Genomic DNA, 21946 nt, shown 5'->3' with positions numbered 1-21946 from the left:
GCCCCCAGTGGCATCCTTAATGATTTCATCTAGGTTGGCTCCAAATAGACGATTCCCCTGAAAGGGGAGATTGGTCAAGGTCTTTTTGGAACCTAGGTCAGCTGACCAGCATTTTAACCACAGCACACGTCTGAGGATCACTGCTAACTTAGATGCATGCCCTAATAGGGGAGTAGTGTCCAAGGCTGCGTCACAGATAAACCGTAGCCCTTGTATGATCTGTTCCATCAAATCAGATGTCTCCTGGGGAATATCTTTTCCCCTAAGATCTTGGCGTACCATTTTCGCCCATTCCGTAAGTGTCTGGGAAACTAGACCAATAACGATTACTGGTCTAAATGCTGACCCTATCAGAGAAAAGATAGTGCGGGACTCTGCTTCTATCTTTCGATCCACCGGATCCTTAAAGGACGAAGTGTCCTCCACTGGAATAACCGTGGCTTTATTCAGCCTGGAAATAGGCGGATCCACGACTGGTGGTACCGTCCATTTCTTAATGATGGATTCCTCAAACGGATAGCGTCTAGCAATACGCTTGGAAATAGTAAAGGTACGTTTAGAATGCTCCCATTCTCCTTTAATCTGATTACCAAAACATTTAGGTACAGGAAAAGCCTTCGCCGTCTTGATGGGCTTATTAGTCCCAAAAGGCCTCTCTCTCTGTTTCAGTTGCCTCTGCCGGTAAAGCCTCAAGTTTTAAGGTTTCTTGCACTGCCACAACTAGTGCGTCCACCATTGCTTCTTCCTGAATTATAGCAAGAGAAGAAGCGTCCTCCTCACTGTCTGAGGGGGCTTTACCTGGGATAACAGCCCTTGCAGAGGAACCTGCAACTGCCGTGACCATCTCTGAATCTGAGTCAGAGGTGTCAGATGGTATAGGGGTAGGCGGGGGTTGCTTCCTTGACCCCCGTCCCTGACAGGCCGCCTCCACCCGAGCCACCATAGACTCCAAATTTGCTGTAAATGACTCTATACTCTGTGCACCGGCGGGTCCCGAGGCCCCCTCGAGGGAAACAGGTGGGGGAATATGTGTGGCAGGGTCCATAATAACTCCAGTTACTTCCTGGATAATATAATTCAAAAGTAAAGAAAAAAACTTTTTTTTTTTTTTCTGACCCCCAGCGCCACAAAAAGCCCCTTAGTGTTACCTGCTTAGGGATCCCTATCGATCGAGAGAGAGAGAGATAGACCCCCAGGCTCACCACTTGATGCTCAGAGTTAAACTGCAACAGCTTACAGCGCTGTCTTGACAAACAGGAAGTCTTTTGGCTGGCTGCCCAGGAAGAAAGGAGGCGGCTCCGCCCCTCTGCACGCCTTCCGGCGCCTCCCCCAAGCTCCACGAGGTGTAGGATCACCTCAAACATGGCCGCCCCCATGCTGGAGACACGAGGCTACGCCAAAATGGCGGCTCGTGCGATCCAGCAAAAAAAATGGCGGCGGCCTAAACTGAATAGCGGTGTGCTGCAGGGCACACAACACTCTCTCTGCATGGGGATATGGCGTGGTTGGCGGTACCGGCCCTGGCGGACCGCGTGGCCGTTTGGGAGGCCTGCTAATAGCTGGAGATCTGATTTGGAAGGCAGTCTACATGTCCGTGGCTTCTGACTGGTAGGTAGCTTATGCTTAACCCATAAGATTCCCAGAATGCCACAGATTACATCTTTAAAACATGTATACAATAGATTGTTAGCTCCCAAGCCAAGCCTCCTGGCTTTTGCACACATAAATCACACTCAAAGTAGGAGGATTTGTGACATGTTATAGGATAGAAAGGACTCTTTCTTACCATACAGAGAGGGGCCCGCGTTCACCACAAAACCCGTCAGGGAAAAAGGGGGAACATACTACTCACCATACCGGAACCAGGCGGGCACCAACTCCTGACAGTACCCCTCTCCACCGGGGCGGGAGGGCTGTCGACCGATACGGACGCCGTGACTCATGGTCTTTGGCGTTTCGGCGAGACGTTTAACTCGCGTGGACAGTCCTTTAATGGGACTTTGTCGCGGCCGACCCAGCGCGGAGCTATGGCCTGCACGCGCTCGTAGGCTGAACTGGGGTGACCACCGGATCTCAACATCCAGCCCGTCGCCCAGTTCAGCTTTCTTGCTTGAAGATCTCACAGGAACACTGGAGAAAAAAGCTGTCTAAAAAAATCCTTTAAGAAAAAATTCTTGCCAGGACCTAAGATCCCAGCAAGGTGTCTAGGTCCTTACTCCTAACTAGACAGAAAATAACTGATTTGCTGAGGCAGAGAGAGAGAGGATATACCCTCTGGGACTGCCCCTAGGGTGTGGCCAGAGCTTTTTAATTTCCTGTCTAGTCCTGCTCCTGCGGAGGTAACATAACCCGAAGGTGGTGTATCACCGAGGACTACGTCTGTCGATGAGCGCTAGAGAAATATTGACTTCAACTAGAAAGTGGGCCTTAGCCTTAACCCCTTCCAGTACATTGCACCTTGTTACTGATAGGTAAATATAATGACGATCATTGACCAATAGTGGAAGGTGCGAAGATGAGGTAAAGCTCCAAGTTGCTAAACATAGTCATTGTTTAGAACACATGTGTCAAACACAAGGCCCAGGGGTCGAATCAGGTCCACCAGGCCATTTTATGTGGCCTTCACACCTCTCCTGCAGCTACGGCACCCCCCTCATCTCCTCTCTCACCTTGTCTCAGCATTGTGCTGAAAGGAATAATGGGGGACTCTTGACATCTGATGGTGGGGTGTTCTGGGCATCTAGTCTTACAGATACAACCAGCCCTTTGAGAGTAACCGAAATGCCGATGCGGCCCATGGTGAAATTGAGTTTGATACCCCTGGCTTAAATTATTAGTGATTGTATAAGACACAAATGCCAATGCTCATGGAAAGTAAACGTTATTTTTCCTATTGAGATTTTGCAGCCATGAGTTTACTAAGGCAATGTATGGCTAGTTTACACAAAAAATCTTCAGATGCCACAAAGTAGCTACTTGTCCTGCTCTGCTTATATCATCACCCACACTTCCGATGAAATGGCCTATGCCAACTGGAATGGTGTGTACCACCTGCAGAGAAACTAGGAAGTTCTTTTCACTTTCAGCTGAAAAGTGATCCCTACAGTCCCTTTAAACATGTGAACTATTTATATATCTCTGGCTATTTGCTCGTAACACTTCAGCATTGATTTCTTAGGCAATTTTCAACTGACATAAGCACAGAGAGTGAGCCAATCCAGAAATTGAATATTCAATTAACAGATTTGCAATTAACTAAAAATTCTCCTGTGGCATTGTTCTTATGTCTGTATATGGAGATTATGCTTTCAGGTTATATAAGTCGGATGTGCCAGCACTGTGATAGTTGTTACTACTGTAATCCAAAAGCATTGTTGCCCTGGCTTCAATTACAGCTAGGTAAACTAGCCTGGCTGAGTTTATGTTCTCTTTGTATGCATGGTTTCCTCCCAAAATACACAGGCTAACAGAAAACAAGAGTGGATATGTTTTGTCTACTCTTTAACCCTTTTTTCACCTGCTTTAAACATGGTTGATCATCAAATCGCAATTATTAAAAAACTTTAAAGCGGAGTTCTGGCCTCAAAAATGACTTTGGGCCATCCGCTTGCTTACGTTCACCTGCAAAAGAAATGGATTGTCCCGATTTTTTTTTTCTTTACTTACCTTGTTTTTGAAGAACGTATGCTTACCTTCCTTCTACTTCCTCCCTCCGCTCCGTCACTTCCTGCTTGCGTTGACTCCTGGGAGCTGATCGTCATCACTCCCAGGAGTCAATGCACCTGCAACGGCCCCGCTTGTCAGTTCTGGTGCAGGCGCATCATTCCCTGCTAAACAGCTTCTGGGCATGCCCAGAAGCTGTGCAGGGATGACGCACCTGTTCCGGAAGTGACGTGCGGGGCCAGTGCAGGGCATTCTGGGACGAAGAGGACACCGAAGAGGACATCGAAGAGGATGCCCTGGCTTCAGCTGCCCACACCTGAGATGGCAGCGCTGGACAAGAAATTTTCAGGGTAAGTATTTCTTCTAAAAGGTAAGTGCGTCCTGGGACAGTTCAGAGGCTATCCATTATGAAATGTACTAGCCCTGACTGTCCCGGGGGTATTTTTATTGAAAAAACGTTTCCGAGGCCGGAAATCCGCTTTAACCACTTGCTGACCAGCCGCCACAGTTCTACATCGGCAGGTTCCCGCAAATCGGCATACCTATATGGCAGTTCATGGGGGAGCTCCCACACGACGGCGGGGAAGCCGAGGTGGGGGGCCGGTGGCCGCGATTGCCGCCGGGCACCCGCGATCGCTCCACGTGAAGAGAGAACAGCGGTCTGCTGTTGTAAAAACAGCAGACCGTTGTTCTCTCTGGTATTAACGCAAAGCCCCTGTGTTCCTGCTATTTAGGAACACAGGTCTCTGTGTTGTTATTACAAGCTCTTCCCCCCACAGCTAGAAAACACCCCCTAGGCTCACACTTAACCCTTTGATCACCCCTGGGTTAACCCCTTCCCTGCCAGTGTCATTATTACAGTAACAGTGCAAATTTTTAGCACCGATTACTGTAGTAATGTCACTGGTCCCCTCAAAAGTGTCAAAAATGTCAGTTAGGGGTCTGATTTGCCATTACTAGTAAAAAAAATGAAAATAAATAAAAATGACATAAATCTATCCCCTAGTTTGTAGACGCGATAACATTTGCGCAAACCAATCAAAATACGCTTGTTGGGATTTTTTTTTACCAAAAATATGTAGCAGAATACAAATTGGCCTAAAATTATGAAAAAGTTTGATTTTTAAATTTCTTTTTTTCAGAATGTTATATAGCAGGATGTGAAAAATATTGTTTTTTTTTTTTAGAATTGTCCCTTTTTTGGTTTATAGCGCAAAAAATAAAAATCGCGCAGGTGATCAAACACCACCAAAAGAAAGCTCTATTTGTGGGAAAAAAAGGACATCAATTTTATCTGGGTACAGTGTCACACGACCAGTGCCAAGTCGCAAAAAATGGTCTTAAGGGGGAAAATCTTCCGGTCCAGAAGTGGTTAAAGACACTCTACACCCAAAACAAATGTGAGTAATACATTCAATTGTATGTACAAAACCCTCAATATGTAACTACAATAGATCTACACCAATTTAAGAGGGGAAAGCTGCAAATAATACAAAAGCTTTATTGTTCACAGAGTGAAGGAAAAAGGAAAAAAAAAATAATTAAAGCGGAGTTCCACCCTGGATTTGTTTTTTTTTTTTTTAATACCCCCGGGACAGTCAGGGCTAGTGCATTCCACAATGGCTAGCCTCTGATCTGTCCCGGGTTGCACTTACCTGCAAGACGAAATACTTACCTTGCAAACGTCTTGTCCAGCGCTGCCATCTCAGATGTGGGCAGCTTGAAGCCAGCGCGTCCTCTTCGGCGTCTTCTTCCGCCTTCTGTGGTCCCACGATGCTCTGCGCCGGCCCCGACGTCACTTCCGGGTCGCGCGCGTCACCCCTCCACAGCTTCTGGGCATGCCCAGAAGCTGTTTAGAAGGGGATGACGCGCGCGACCCGGAACTGACGTCGGGGCCGGTGCAGGCGCAATGATTCCTGGGAGCTATGACGTCCAGCTCCCAGGAATCATTGCAGAGCCAGGAAGTGACGACGGGCCGCGGCCGAGGAAGGAGGAAGAAGGAAGTAAGGTAAGTATATTTTGTTCGCTACGAGGTAAGTAAAAAAAAAAAAAATATGCGATTATCCATTTCTTTTTCAGGTGACCCGGAGCGAGAAGATGGAGGTAAGTATAAAAATAGGGTGGAACTCCACTTTAATCTGTTGCTACAAAATTTGTCCAGATATTGGCTGCTAAACTCAAGAACAAAAATGAATAGTATTACTGGTTTTTACATGTGATGGCTGCATTCATTTTCTTCTCCCATACTTTTTTCCTTTTTATTTTCTTTTTTTTTTAATCTTGGAAGTCTTGCAAATCTGCCCATAACACATTACTGAACAGCATTGTCACCCTAGGACAGAGTGTGTGTTAGGACCACATAACAGCATCCTCTGTTCTCCATAACGAGGCAGGTGTATTGTTGTCCACAAAGGTAGCAGGGAACTTTGCCAAAGGCAGAAAGAATGGATGGCTGAATGAACAGCTATTTGTTTTTTTGAACTTGTTCGAACAGATGTAATGAAATGGTATATTTCAAAAAGGAGGACAATAATTCCAACCTCATACCCTTAGAGTTTTCTTCTCAGTTTGCTGTCCTTCACAAATTGACTTCTTATTAGGACAACTTCTAGAGAGGTTAAACATCTATATCTAATTCTAGAATACTTGCTGACAAATTTCCCATGTACCAAACTTTTCATTTTTGTTTTATCTCGCCTTGTGTTGAAACTTTTTAGGAATAGTAGGGTTTAGGACCCTTACGCTTCCCAGATGAGTCTAAGGAGACATATGAGGTGGGAAAAAAATTTAGAAGCAAGTTTAAAGGATTCCCCCACATGGAAATGTGTATCCTGGACAAAGACTATGTCAGCACCAGAAGATGTAAACTCCTTCAAAGTGAGCCATCGCTTGCTGTCAGAACTAAAGCCCTTCACATTATACGATACAATTCTTAAAGCCATAAAGGTGTAAGTATTAGGAAAGGCTTAAGTATATTATAAGATAATAAGTAAGTGACATTTAGCGTGTGTAAAGGGGCCCCGTGAGGGAAAAACATATATCAGTAACAAACTTATAACAAAGGAACATTGAAAACACATAATAAACATAGTAACAAAATTAAACCCAAAAGAGGCCCAAAAAAGAAAAAGAGACCCAAAAAGGGTAGTAAACCTGAAACGTAGCCGCGTCTCAGGACTCCCTGGCCTCGGCCAGGGAAAAAAAACAGGAGGACATGGCAGACTCTGTCCAGGTGGAAAGATGGGTGGTCCCCATCTAAACTCCAGCAATAGTAACATGAAAAGGAAAAATAATATACCTCATGGGTACAGTGGGGATCGAAAGTTTGGGCACCCCAGGTAAAAATTTCTATTAATGTGCATAAAGAAGCCAAGGAAAGATGGAAAAATCTCCAAAAGGCATCAAATTACAGATTAGACATTTTTATAATATGCCAACAAAAGTTAGATTTTATTTCCATCATTTACACTTTCAAAATAACAAAAACCAAAAAAAATTGGCGTCTGCACCCTGCAGAGTTAACATCTTGTACTGCCCCCTTTGGCAAGTATCACAGCTTGTAAACACTTTTTGTAGCCAGCCAAGAGTCTTTCAATTCCTGTTTGAGGTATCTTTGCCCATTCTTCCTTACAAAAGTCTTCCAGTTCTTTGAGATTTCTGGGCTGTCTGTCACGCACTGCTCTTTTAAGGTCTATCCATAGATTTTCAATTATGTTGAGGTCATGAGATTGTGAAGGCCATGGCAAAACCTTCAGTTTACGCCCCTTGATGTAATCCCCCGTGGATTTTCGAGGTGTGTTTAGGATCATTATCCATTTGTAGAAGTCGTCCTCTCTTTAATTTCAGCTTTTTCACAGATGGCATCAAGTTACCATCCAAAATTTGCTGAAATTTTATTGAATCAATTTTTCCTTCTACTCGTGAGATGTTCCCTGTGCCACTGGCTGCAGTACAACCCCAAAGCATGATTGATCCACCCTCATGCTTAACAGTTGGACAGAGGTTCTTTTCATTAAATTCTGTGCCCCTTCTTCTCCAAACGTACCTTTGCTCATTCCGGCCAAAAAGTTCAATTTTAACCTCATCGGTCCACAGAACTTGTTTCCAAAATTCATCAGGCTTGTCTATATGTTCATTTGCAAAGTTCAAACGCTGATTTTTGTGGTGAGGATGTAGAAGAGGTTTTCTTCTGATGACTTTTCCATGAAGACCATATTTGTACAAGTATCTCTTTATAGTGAAATAGTGTACCACAACTCCAGTGTCTGCCAGATCTTTCTGGAGGGATCGTGCAGTCAAACATGGGTTTTGAATTGTTTTTCTCACAATCCTAAGAGCTGTTCTGTCTGATATTTTTCTTGGTCTTCCAGATCTTGCTTTAACTTCCACTGTTCTTGATGACTGCCATTTCTTAATTACATTCCGAACAGAGGATATTGACATCTGAAAACGCTTTGCTATCTTCTTATAGCCTTCTCCAGCTTTGTGAGCGTCAACTATTTTCAGTTTCAGTTTTCTAGACAACTGCTTAGATCCCATGGTGCTGATTGTTGGGGCAAGGTCAGATGAGTCTGGGCATTTAAAACCTTTGAGATTGACATCACCTGGTTTTCCCAGACGATGATTGAGAACAATCCATGACACTGGCAGGTCTCAGCCTTGCAAAGGGGGCAGTGCATGCTATAAATTCTGCAGGGTGCCCAAACTTTTGCAGATGGCATTTTTTTGTTTTTTTGTAATTTTGAAAGTTTCAATGATGGAAATAAAATCTAACTTTTGTTGACATATTATAAGAATGTAGAATCTGTAATTTGATGCCTTTTGGAGATTTTTCCATCTTTCCTTGGCTTCTTTATGCACATTAATACAAATTTTTACCTGGGGTGCCCAAACTTTCGATCCCCACTGTATGTGAACAAGGTCCTATATACAGGACCCAAAAAACTTTGGTTTGAAAACACAGGAGACAGCCGCTCTGCATGAAGTTTGCCACATAGAAATCATGGGGGTTGTTTGGAAGAATGAGCTCAGAGTGGCGTAAAAGATGTTTTCTTGATATTTTGCTTGGCGAGTCCAGATTAGATCAGGCGTAGCAGGAGGTGGACGTTGTGGAAGCTGTTGATGAAGCGCTTCATCCTCTGGGAGTGGAGGGAGGCCTAGGCTTTGAATGAAGGCGTCTCCTTGTAGATCTCGTAGACTGTGTTGGACTCCTTCACGAGTGACAATCAAGCAAAAGGGGAAACCCCAGTAGTAGGGGACCCTATGCTGCTGCAGATGAGAAGTAATAGGGCAAAGTTTTTGTCGTTTGGCCAAGGTGATGGGGCTAAGGTCGCTGAAAATTTGTAGCTTGTCGCCTTTGTAATCAATTTGCGATTTATTGCGGGTAGACAAAGCTAGTGCTTCCTATCATAGTAGGGAAACCTGACGATGACGTCTCTAGGACAGGCTCCTGGCGGTGGTTTTGGACCCAGCGATCTATGTGCTCGATCTAATTGCCAGTCTATGGCAGCTATGGTAGAGGCCAAAGTGTTAAAAAGGCCACTGTTTACTATGCCACTGTGACAGCTAGATATAGGAGCGATCGATCAGTAGCTATCGCTCACTATGTTCACCTAAGAAAAGAAGGGGGCTGGTTTACCCTGCTCTCCATCCTGACAGCCAGTGACCTGGGATCCCTCTTGAGCAGCAGCTGCAGCCGGTGAGAGGCGGGGAGGGAAAGCTGGCTGGATGCAGTGCAGGGATGGAGGTGCCCTACAGGGGAGGTCAGAGTGCCACCCCCCAATGTAAAAGATTTTTTTCGCATATTTGTGCCTCTCCTGCAGCACATAAGCCGGCGGGAGGCGGGGAGGGAAAGTCAGCCGGCTGCAGTGCGGGGAGGAGTCCCCAGAGATCAGCAATGTGGGGGCACTACAGGGGGGTCAGAGTTCCAGCCCCCCCCCATGTAGATGATTTTGTTTCCTCTCTGTGCCTCCCCTGAAGTATAGAAGCCAGCGGGAGGGCAAAGGAGGGAAGCCGCACTCTGCAGGGGAGGATCAGGTTGGGGGGGGCGGTCAGGATCGTTGGAGGAGTGTGGAGTGGTTAGTGCAGAGACAAATAGAGGTGCTGTAGGGATTAGTTAGGTGGGGAAGTTGTGTTATTTAGGGTAAACAAGGACACATGTCAGTAGCAGCGGCGGCAGTGGTGGGGGGGGTGGTGGTCAACTTGTTGGAATAGCTATTTTTGGGAGATTCGCTGATCAGAGCTATGGTTTTGTTGAACAGTCTGCTGAACAGTTCTGATATAAGCTCATGGTCATTAAAGTGACAATGAGCTTATAACACAAGGAACAATGTGAGAAATGTGACGTCCGTACGTGGCCAGCTGCAAGCAGTTCTGTAGGCCCGTACGCCGTACAGACCTGGCAGTAAAAGGGTTCAATATATTTTCTCATACTGGTGTTTATCCAGTACTAAATATTATCTCCTTTGTGGGATGGTTTAAATATTAACCCCCCATCATGTTGCAATTATTTCAAAGCTATTCTTTTATTTTGAGTCAAACTGTACAAAACTACAGTGTTGTATTTTTTTTCCTTCACTCCAGCATTCAAATTGAATGGAGGAAACATTTTAAACTTTAACCTATACTCTGCGTCACTTGATTCTACGACACTTGATGTCTCATAATCTGGCCATTTCTCACCCTTCAACTGTTCAAAAATAATTTCCACTTTAAACCATCAATGGTAATCATGCCTTTCATGTAAAATTTAGGAATCTTTTTGAGTGGCATAAAAATTTTAACTTTTCTTTCAAACATTGTTTTAAAGTAAGCTGCTTCAATAATAAATTGATCATTTTCAACCACTCAGCTACATTTTCTGGTGCATGTATTGTTTGGTCCTGATTTCTTTATCAGAGGTGCTACTGTTATTCTCAAATCCACTGACATCTCCTGTGTCCCTATGCCCCCCTTGTTTAATTCTTTTATCTTTTCTTTTGTCTTCACTCATGTAAAACCCCCTTGTGCTAAAAAAACGAACAAAAAAAAAAAAATGTATCTGCGTCATAAGATGTGTTTGTTTGTACCCCCTTATTCACTTAAAAACCAATTTATTTTCTTGTTTTTTTTCTTACTACTTAATATCTTTATCTAAATCGTGTGCAAAGTAGAAAGGGTAAGACATCCTCCTGCTCCATGTACATGATGCAATTCTTTTTGTAGCACTGCCTGCTAGACTGCTGAAGATTACACTTTAGGGATTCCCCTGGGTTACCCGTAGCAACTGCTTGCAGAAAACTTAACACTAAGTTCTTGGCTTAGTCAAAGATCAGTCCAGGGGATGTTGTTTATGTGGTTTTATTTAAATTGGGATGAGAGAAGGGATGATTGGGATACTCCAACTGTTAACTATTCACAATGCTGAGGACTCTTAATTTGAGAAAGCGGCAAGGCCACTACTTCATCCTGCCACTTGAATGAAGATGAGGTAAGTGTTTCTAAAATATTTCTCTTCAGGGTATTCCCCTAGTACCCTTCTCTCTGGGCTAGCTGACATCCGTACACTGACTGCACTGCCCGGAGTGGTCCCCTTCCTGGGCAGACCCCTGGGCAAGATCCTCTGTACTCACAATACTGTTTTAGGGAGTCTCACAGTGCCCCAACTCCACAGTCAGCTTGCCTGGACCTCTGGGTTCAGCCTCACACCACCGGTACACCAGGCCGACTGCCTGTGATCACCATCAACCGCTGCAGAAGAGGAGGCAGCCACCACCCTCCTTCTGGGACTCTGCTTCCCCCCAAAGACCTCTACCTCATGTGCCCGTGGCTTTTTATACCCTGTCCCATAATGCACCACTCTGTGTGCCAACCCTTGGGACAGTACCAAAAGCCTGTGTGTCATTTGTCAGATTTCCTCCAGCATCCAACGTGCCTCCCTATTGGATCAGCTGGGTACACTCCCTGAGACCAGATGAATCACACACTGGGCACACTGAGTAGACCTAACAATCAATCCTGCTCCCTGATAAGCAGAGTGCACAAACATTTTGCCTGCTGCTCTTCTGGTAAGCAGAGAGAGACAAAACTACACTCTCTAACCTAGCACCTGACTAGGAGGGTACTACATCTTTATAAAACACAGTAAACACAGTAAAAGATACTAACGCTGATCAGCATATGATTTCTTTTCATCTGATGCAAATGCTGCACATGCTATCTAAAGAGAAATTCTGGATGCTTGATACTGCCTACATGTTGGATTTCTTTTGGCACACAGCCACATCTTGTAGAATGGTGAATGGTCATGGGTCCCATATAAGATCATTATTGTAGATGTTTGAGGTGATATGTGTTTTTATAACACTTTTGGCTGACTCCAATCTAGGTTAAGGGAGAGTCACTGCCTGATAGTAGTTTCAAGATTAATGGTCCATCCAGCATCCTGTGCAGTATTCAATTTGATCATATGATTGCTTGTGAACCGACTTTGTGATTGTTATATGTTAGTTACTCAAATACTGTATATACAAGGGATCCAATAGATCTGTGCTGAAAATTACCATTTGGAGCTCTAGGGGTCCATAAAATACCTTTGGCAGATTTCTTTCTCTTTGGAGCTAAACAGCAATTATCTGGATAAACTTTGCAATAAATTGGAGGAATAATGTATTTACAGTGATTGTTGGATGGACAAACCATCTGTGAACATTCATAGGTTAGTGTTGAGGGCTAACAATTATAGTATTGTGGAACATATTCCTATACGTATTGAATCTACATTTAATTATAGAACAGTAGGATCCATGCTAATAGTAGAAGTAATTTTGCATTTATTCGTTTTTATTCATTTTTCCTTCACTCTGTAAACAATGAAGCTTTTGTATGTTTTTTAACTGCAGCATTCTCTCTTTAATGAAAATAGACCTGTTGTGGTCTATTGAGAGTTTTGTATATATATAATTTAACATGCCTGACCAGAAGAAGTTTTTGGCTCTAAAATGCTCCAAATCCAAGAGTTAACACTTAGTAAACCTAACTAAACTCTTTTTACAGTCTGTAAATCCTTAGCCAAATACTGGATTTTATATGCGGCCCCTTCTAAGCCTACGACACAATAGTAATTTTGTAACATGAAGCAACTTCCCAGCAACAGGATCACTGTAGAAGGCAAACACCATTCACCTGTTTCGGGGACACCCCTGGATGGATCAATAAAACATTCCTCCCTTGCTGGCAAGGGAAAAATTAAAGGGTTCCATCCATTTAAAGGGGCAATTCCATATAAACAGGTGTGTGTGTGTGTGTTTGTGTATAAGTGTTTTTCTTTGCTCTTGCACTCCTTTAGTTTTGGATAAACGGAAGTAAAAGTTTACTTTTCTTTTTTTTGCTAACTGTGATTGCATGGGGGAAATTTGACCCTTTCTTTCTGTCCCTGTGAGGGGTTAGATGTCACTTGGACAGAAAGGCAGACAGCAATAGACACACTTTTAAAAGTCCCTAACCTTCCTCACTCACTGTGCCCCCATTAAATATATTTTTCATCACTCTGTAAATAGGGACAAAGATGGTAATAAAAAAAAATAAAAAAAAAACTGATAGAGGATGTATAACCCTTCCCAACGATGCTCAACTTAAAAAAAAAAAAACATTTTGGCTAGATTTGGGCTATAAATAAATAAATAAATAAATAAAGCCTCCAATTTTTCTCTATTGGTCCAGATTACTTAGTTATTCTTTACTTTTTTTCAGGTTCTCCACCTAACATGGCATCAGGTCATATATAAGGAAAGTCTGTTTGGGGTGTATTTGCTGTTAGCTCCCTTTCTCTCTTTGAGCAACTTCTACTCTCCTGATTTTTGATTACCCATATTAAATTAAAAAGGGAAGAAAAAAGGGCATCAATTGAGTGTCATATAGAGCATCTTTCATATAATACAATATATGTAAAAGATTTATTATGGTCTTGCCCTCAAGCAATGTCTTTCAAACTCCACTTATTAATATTTTTTTTTTTGTTAAGGCGCAACCCAAAATACATATTTTTTTACTTTTGGATAAATTATTGACAGTTTGATATTATATATATCCTTCAACTAAGTATCATACACGCTTCTTCTATCAACTGACTCCCAACCAAAAATGCTAGTCTGTATTACAGCTGCCAACACTTTTGTGTGTAAGCAGGGACAGGTATTAAAACCTATGTAAAGGCAAAAAAAAAAAAAAAAAAAAACATATGGAATAATTGCAGAAAAATATCTGTTGATCTCTCAGAAATTCAGTAAGCTCTTATTATGAGCTGACAACACACAGCATTTTTATGGACTGAGTGTTTTCAGCCCAGACCAGTGTCTTTTGATAAAACTGCCCAACCAATGGGCAAAGGAGATTGATATGCCTGAAATTATTATTATTTTTTTTTTTTTTTAGACCTCAGGGGACTATTCCTCTTAATTAGAGCAGCATTTGGCAAAAGGAAATGTACATATTCTCTTTTTTTATTTTGTAGGGAATTCATTTTGTCAACTTTGGTAGCCATGAGTGATTTAATTGTATTTGATCAGTAGTTGTTACTTTAAAAGTATAAAAAACAACACTAAATATTACTTTTTGGTTAGCTCCATATATTCCTATCTGTTGCGATCTATTTTGAAGCACACATTGATTCCTACTTCTGGTGTGGGCAGGTCTTTTTGCTTTAGTCACTTGATGAGCAGAAAAATCCAAGGCAGATTAAATTGATTGGTGTATGAAATTCTTGTCACAGATATTTGTCTGTATACATCTGCAATATTTTTTTTTCTCTGCTAAAATATCAGTTGGGTGAATCTTAATTGCCTATTATATAATATTACATTTTGTTATATGAAAGTGAACCTGGAAGAAAAAATATATGTAGGCTGCCACTGTTGACTTGTTTTCAGAGGTCCATGTTCCATCTCTTTCCCCTTCATCCTCAATTTCCATTGCTTCTATCAGTGATTAACTAGGTAGGAAAGCCAAAATCAGAATGGCAGCCCATGACTGTGGGGAATGTGGGGAAAAAAACTCAGCAATAGCAGCTTTCATATTTTTATTTTCACAGGTTCAATTCATCTTGTATCATAAAATATGCTATATTCAATGGAAAAAAAATATATAATTTTTGTAAGAATTTACCGTAAAATTATTTTCTCTGAGTCCTCTGACAGTCGCAGCCCAATCAGTATGCCTTCAATGGCACCCTCTGCAGGAGTAGGCTAGGCAGTAAAAAGGTTTAGTTAAAAACTTCACACTGACACACACCTCTTGGTGGCTGTCCCTCAGACATTACCCATCAGCCACTTGGTGCTGCTCTCCAGTTTCGTAGCAAGCAGTACAGGAAGAAAATCAACCCCAAAAAATAGAGGGGCAGGAGCTGCGACTGTCAGAGGACTCAGAGAAAATCATTTTTCGGTAAGTTTTTACAAAAATTCTATTTTCTCTTACGTCCTCTGAAGTCACAGAATTCAGTATACCTTCACCATTGGGATGTCCCAAAGCAGTGCAGGTGTGAGGGGTTGGAAGACGCAACCAAAGAAAGGCCACGTGGCAACCAGGCCGGAGAAACAAACTGAGCACCAAGTGGCTGATGGGTAATGTCTGAGGGATAGCCCCCAAGAGGTGTATCTCAGTGTAAATTTTTTTACTAAACCTTTTCACTGCCTAGCTTACTCCTGCAGAGGGCACCATTACCCAGTGGTGAAGGCATATTGAACAGGCTGCGACTGTCAGAGGACGTAAGAGAAAGTTAACATTATTGTTTGCACCAAAACAGCTACAGCCATCAATTTAGATTTTTACATTGTACAGCACTTTACAAATACTTTCACACAAGCTATTGTTCCTAAAAAAGTTCACAATTAAATGTTCCCACTACATCATACAGTTACAGTGCATCCGGAAAGTATTCACAGCACTTCACTTTTTCCACATTTTGTTGTTACAGCTTTATTCCAAAATGTAATAAATTCATTATTTTCCTCAAAACTCTACAAACAATATTCATAAGGACAATGTGAAAGAAGTTTGTTTGAAATCTTTGCAGATTTATTAATAATAAAAAACAATAAAAATCACATGTACATAAGTATTCACAGCCTTTGCTCAATACTTTGTTGAAGCCCCTTTGTCACCAATTACAGCCTCAAGTCTTTTTGAGTATAATGCTACAAGCTTGGGACACCTATTTTTGGGCAGTTTCTCCCATTCTTCTTTGCAGGACTTCTCAAGCTCCATCAGGTTGGATTAGGAGCGTCGGTGCACAGCCATTTTCAGGTCTTTCTAGAGATGTTCAGTCGGGTTCAAGTCTTTGCTTAGTGTCGTTATCCTGTTGGAGGTTGAACCTGCATACCCAGTCTGAGGTCCAGAGCGCTCTGGAGCAGGTTTTCATTAAGGATGTCTCTGTACATTGCTGCATTCATATTTTCCTTGATCTTGACTAGTCTCCCAGTTCCTGCTGCTGAAAAATATCCCAACAGCACGATACTGCCAACACCATGCTTCACTGTTGGGATGATATTGGCCAGGTGATGAGCAGTGCCTAGTTTCCTCCACACATGATGCTTGCCATTCAGGCCACAGAGTTCAATATTTGTTTCATCAGACCCAAGAATTTTGTTTCTCATGGTTAGAGTCCTTCAGGTGCCTTTTGGCGAACTCCAGGCAGGCTGTTATGTGCCTTTAACTGGGGAGTGGCTTCCGTCTGACCAGTCTATTATACAGGCCTGATTGGTGGAGTGCTGCAGAGATGGTTGTTCTTCTGCAAGGTTCTCCTCTCTCCACAGAGAAACACTCTCTCAGAGGGACCATCAGGTTCTTTGTCACCTCTCTGACTAAGGCCCTTCTCCCCCGACTGCTCAGTTTGGCTGGGGGGCCCGCTCTAGGAAAAGTCCTGGTGGTTCCAAACTTCTGCCATTTATGGATTTACGGAGGCCACTGTGCTCATTGGGACCTTCAATGCTACAGAAATTTTTCTGTGCTTCAATACAATCCTGTCTCAGAGGTCTAAAGATAGCTCCTTGGATTTCATGGCTTGGTTGTGTACTGACATACACTGTTAAATGTGGGACCTTATATAGACATGTCCAAGTAACTGAATTTACCCCAGGTGGACTTCAATAAAGTTGTAGAAACATCTCAAGGATGATCAATGAAAACAGGATGCACCTGATCTCAATTTTGAGCGTCATGGCAAAAGCTGTAAATACTTATGTACATGTGATTTTTTTTTTTATTTTTAATAAATTTGCAAAGATTTCAAACAAACTTCTTTCACGTTGCCGTTATGGGGTTTTGTTTGTAGAATTTTGAGAAAAATAATGAATTTAATCCATTTTAGAATAAGGCTGTAATATAACAAAATGTGGAAAAAGTGAAGTGCTGTGAATACTTACCAGGTGCATTGTAGATGCAAATCAATCCAGATGCATTGCAGATGTAAATCAATCAACCAACCAATAAGTTTTCTTCTGTGAAATTTTGTTTTAGCTCACTCAGGAAATTCATACAAATGGATAACACACAAATACCATGCTGTAGATGCCTCTGAAACTGAACACATAATTACATTACTGCAAAACTTCTGTAAACCAATAAACCGGTCTATGTAAGCATTTGCCGTCTTACAAACAAGCATACTTTTAGCTGCAATTTTTTTAAACAAGCTACTTTCACAGTCATCAATGCATCATGAAGAAATAGTACCATCCGGCTCTAAAGCAGCAAGGAGTCTATAAGAAGAACTGTTCCTATTGCCCACCTCACCAAATCGAATTAGCCCCTTTATTTCTAACTCTAGTACAGTACTACAGAAAAAAATGGAAACTTTTACTGTGTCAGGGAAATAAAAAACCGACTTGCTTTAGACATTTTTATATATAGCCTATTATCTATGAAAAATCTCTTACCTCTATGAACAATATCATTTTTATGACACCAGTGAATTGCCTTGATGAGCTGATAAATGTAATTCTTGACTTTTTCTGGAGGAACTCCATTTGGCATTTCTTCCAGCAACTCGAGCATGTTCTAAATAAGGAAAAATACAACAGAGTTCAGTGTTAATCTCATTACAATTTGACACGGCTCATTTCAGCTTCTTAAATCCACTCAAAGGCCCGGTTCATTTTCCAGCCAAAAGAATCATGCCAAAGCAATCACGAAACACAGCTATGGGTCATATTTTCATACATAAGAAAAATGTTGCTAATTCATTTATTTTTCATTCACAAAATAAAAGTATCAAAAATTACAGAAATTGGTCTTCACTATTACTGGCCTCCTTAAAATGTTAGTTCACTGACCTGCATGGAACAAGATAACCAACCTTCATTCTTGTTTCAGGTCAGTAACTCAGAAACTATCTCCAGACAGAAGATCAGTAAGTCACCCTAGCAACTGCATTTTCAGAAAGAAGTGAGCAAGGACACGCTACATATTTCTCTAATCAGAAATTCCTTTAATTAAACTTATTATTAAATTAACATTTAGTGTAGCACCCTACCGGTAGGTGCTAGGTAAAACTATAGTGGGACTTGTCTGCCTAACAGCAGGGCTGTGATTTTTATAGCTAGGGTGTCAGGGCTTCCAGATCTGCCTGCTGAGGGGAGAAGTATCCCCACTGGCTCCTGTGAGAGGATTCTCATAGGGCAGTGTGGGAAGCCCAATCAGGGGACACATCCCAGCTTGTAACTACCCCAGAAGGCAGATTATGCTGCAAAGGATTCTGGGAGTGGGTATACGTTTGGGGGGAAGTGCGTGGCACGGTGTCTTCGGCAGGAGCAGAGTCTCAGGAAGGAGAGTGCGGCTGTCTCTCCTCCTGTCTGAGGAAGGTGGATGTCTCGGGTGTTGCCTGAGTGTCCAGAGAGTGCTGAGTTGAGCTGAGGAGATCTGGTGTGCCAAGAGCCTGCGGAGAGAGAGAGGGGTCCAGTCCCAAGAAAGCCTACATAGGTTGTGAGTACTGAGGACTGCCCCTGGGGGTCTGTCTGAAGTTAGAGGGGACCACTCTGGAAGAGGTTCTGGGATCCAGTGTCAGCTAGCTGTAAAGGGGGTACCTAGGTTGAGGACCCTGAAGCTACAGAGGGGGTACATAGTCAGTGGACCTTGAAGAGTTCAAGGTTAAAGGGGGCACCTGCAGTTTGGGCCCTGAATTGCACAGAGCGTGCCAGTTAAAGTGACAGCTAAACAGAGTTCTACTATATACTACCTCAAGCTGTGCCAGGCGGGGGAAAGTATTTAGTGACTTTCACAGTACAACAGTGTCATGAGTTCTACAGTTCTCAGTCTTGGATCTTCTTGACTATAAGTCGAGGATTCAGCACTTCTTCTGTTCTACAGAGTGTTCTCAGTGTCAGGGAGCGTTGGCTGGGGCTGGCTGGCGTCAAGGAAGCGCCAACCAGAAGTAAAGTCCCAATTGTAATTAGTTAAGCATCAAGGAGTATCCCACTGATTCCTTTCTCACATCCCCTAATTCCAATAAAACCCACAAACAAAGATGCCGGAATTGTCGCTGCTTCAGTTGTCACACCCAGGGTCACAGCTCACATGGGCTGGAGAGATTACCGGTACTAATGGCAGACCCACATCAGGCCATATGTAAAACAAAAGAAAAAGCGCTCTGGGTTAAAGATAAATAAAAGCAAATAATTAGCAGCAAGTCACAAAATTAGTTGATAATAAGCAGACATATGTGTGAGATAATCCATTGGGTGGTGCCGTCCCTCTGATGGATGTGCGGTGTGCCTTGAGCTTGTGAAGCCGAGGAGCAGGAGAGAAGGTGGCCTGGCTTAATCTCGGGGTGTCCAGGTCATCCAGCAGAAGCTGACACTGCAGAGGAGGGAGGAAGGGTCACGTCCGTGACGCTCACTGGTATCCCGGGGCCCGGAAAGCACGACGCGTTTCTGAGCATGCGCTAAGTCTGCAACGGACATGCGTGATCTTTCTTCAGGTTCTCCTATGGCGCACATCCATCAGAGGGACCCGGTGGATTATCTCACACATATGTCTGCTTATTATCAACTAATTTTGTGAATTGCTGCTAATTATTTGCTTTTATTTATCTTTATTAAAGCAGTCTGCACCCAGAGCACTTTTTCTGCTTTGTTTTATATGTTGCTCAAGAGTTTCCTCCCTCATCTCTGAGAAAAAAGCTGTCAGGTGCAGCAGGACTTTTTATCACATCACCTATTATTGTCTTTTTAAAAAGACTCTCTTATTGGACTTATATTGTTAATTATAATATCATGCTATGCAGATGCACTTCTTAGCGCCTATATGGTTGTGTTTTTTCCACATCAGGCCATAGGCCTGGAAACCTTGCTACATTAGTATTTTAGTATTTGGTCAATATTGAGTTCCTTTGATGGCCTCTTATGGACCAGTGGTGTAGAAACAGGGGCACCGATATTGCAGTCTATGCTTTAGAGAAAAACTTTGGCTAATTCACTGCACCGTACTGCCCTAAAGCGATTTTACAATTAGTAAAAGCTCAACCAATCAGAGAGATACAGAAGGATTTTGTATAATTGGGAAAAGTCTATGTAACTGATCAGTGGCTGTTTTCTTTTCTGTAGCGAAAAAAGGAATGAACTACTGTATTTATTTCATGTGACTTTTTAAAAGGTGAGTTGAGGAGATCGACAGTCCTGTGAAGATGAGTAGATTGTTTTCTCTTTATTTTGATTGCCTATATTTTGCCAGCTATAGAGACAATCCCAATTTTGCATCATACAGTAGACCTGAAATGAGAAAAAAAGGACTGCCATTGCTTTCTTTTTTAAAAATGCAGGCATTTTTTAATTGTCCTTTACTTTATTAAAGTGGTATTAAACATCGCTTGTTCAGGAGGCAAGTAAAACCTTGGACAGAGGGTGGCTGTGGTATACATAAAAGAGTTTGACACAAAGTCTACAGGCTTGGAAAGATCAGTTTGTAAATGGATAGAAAACTGGCAAAAAGACCAAATTTAGAGATTAGTGGTTAATAATTCTTACTCTGAATGGTCTAAAGTTTTCAGTGGTGTACCCCAAGGTTCAGTGTTGGGACCCTTACTTTTTAATATTATAATATTCATTTTTAATACATATAATTTCCTTCCTCTGGATCAACTGTGGGTATAGGATTAGTGTATATGGAATTGTATGACCCCCCCCCTCCCTTTTATTAGTTGAACTAGATGGACTTGTGTCTTTTTTCAACCAAACTAACTATGTAACTTGTACCTACAGGTAGGCTAATAATAAAGCTTACCTGTAGGTAAAAGGAATATCTATAAATGTGCGCCGTTTAGGAGATATTCACTACTTGTGCAACTGTTGATGTCACCGGCACATGCACACTGCGCTCTAAAGAGATGGCGATGCATACTAGCACATTATGACATTACCCTGAGGGGGAAAGTTTTTCCTTTTTTTTTTTCGAGACACTTTACTACCACTTTAACCCTTCATGGTTTGCTTGACTAAAGCAGCAAAGGTGCGTATTTTTCTTACATATACTAGCACTGAAATGTGTCCCTCTTGCTCATCTTCGAAAGTTGTGAGGTATATTACATTATCTGATGTGGGGGCTGTGCCTCGATCTCTGTCAACATTTTCATAATACAAGCTTCTCAAACCTGAGCCATAACTTTGTATAGTCATATCAAAAAGGCTGCTATTAACCCCTGTTCGGTTCTGTCTTCACCCCTGAACATGCATTGAGCTCTATGGTCACACTTTGTTCAGAACAAAGCAGAAGATGCAAAAGCCGTATGAATGTCACACAGCTAAAAGTTAGTAAGTGTCCTTACAGAATGATTTCTTACTGAGTATGGAGGTGTAGGAAAGAATCTGCCCACATGAGTAACCTGAGACTGAATAGTTTCCTCCCAATGTTGGAATCACCATTAGGATATTTGCATATCACTATCATATCCCCTCTTGAGCATCTCTTCTCCAGGGAGAATTAGTTTAATGTATGTAATCATTCCTCATAACTGAGGTCCTCCAGTCCCCTTAGTTGTTTCTGTGCCCTTCTCTGGACTGTTGCCAATTCCAGCATGGCCCTCCTGAATCCTGGTGACCAGAACTGGACAGCATACTCGAGATGTGTAAAAGGTAGGGGGTCTCCGCGCTTATGGTTAAAGATAAAGATGGCTGCAGCCTACCTCAAAATATAGTAGAGCTATATCAGATAATTGAAAATAGGTGTGGAGGTAAGTGGCGCTGCCACAGTATAAATATTAAATATGGTTTAGGGTGTATGCATTTAAATCTGGGGTAAATCGAATAATTTAAATCTGGTG

At 42.3% G+C, this 21946-nt stretch overlaps 1 protein-coding gene across 4 annotated transcripts in view; it reads right to left on the bottom strand.

Annotated features, from left to right (window-relative positions):
• CDKL5 (cyclin dependent kinase like 5) overlaps window positions 1-21946 on the bottom strand; it is a 543213-nt gene that overhangs the window by 148430 nt on the left and 372837 nt on the right. For all 4 annotated transcript variants that reach the window (XM_082245786.1, XM_082245789.1, XM_082245787.1 and 1 more), the window contains exon 7: window positions 17571-17691. In XM_082245786.1, the coding sequence (XP_082101912.1) occupies window positions 17571-17691 (121 nt within the window). The remainder of the gene's footprint in view (window positions 1-17570; window positions 17692-21946) is intronic.

This window comes from Pelophylax lessonae (assembly GCF_965119305.1).
Source record: "Pelophylax lessonae genome assembly, chromosome: 2".
Lineage (NCBI taxonomy): Eukaryota > Metazoa > Chordata > Amphibia > Anura > Ranidae > Pelophylax > Pelophylax lessonae.
This window is presented reverse-complemented; position numbering and strand designations above follow the sequence as displayed.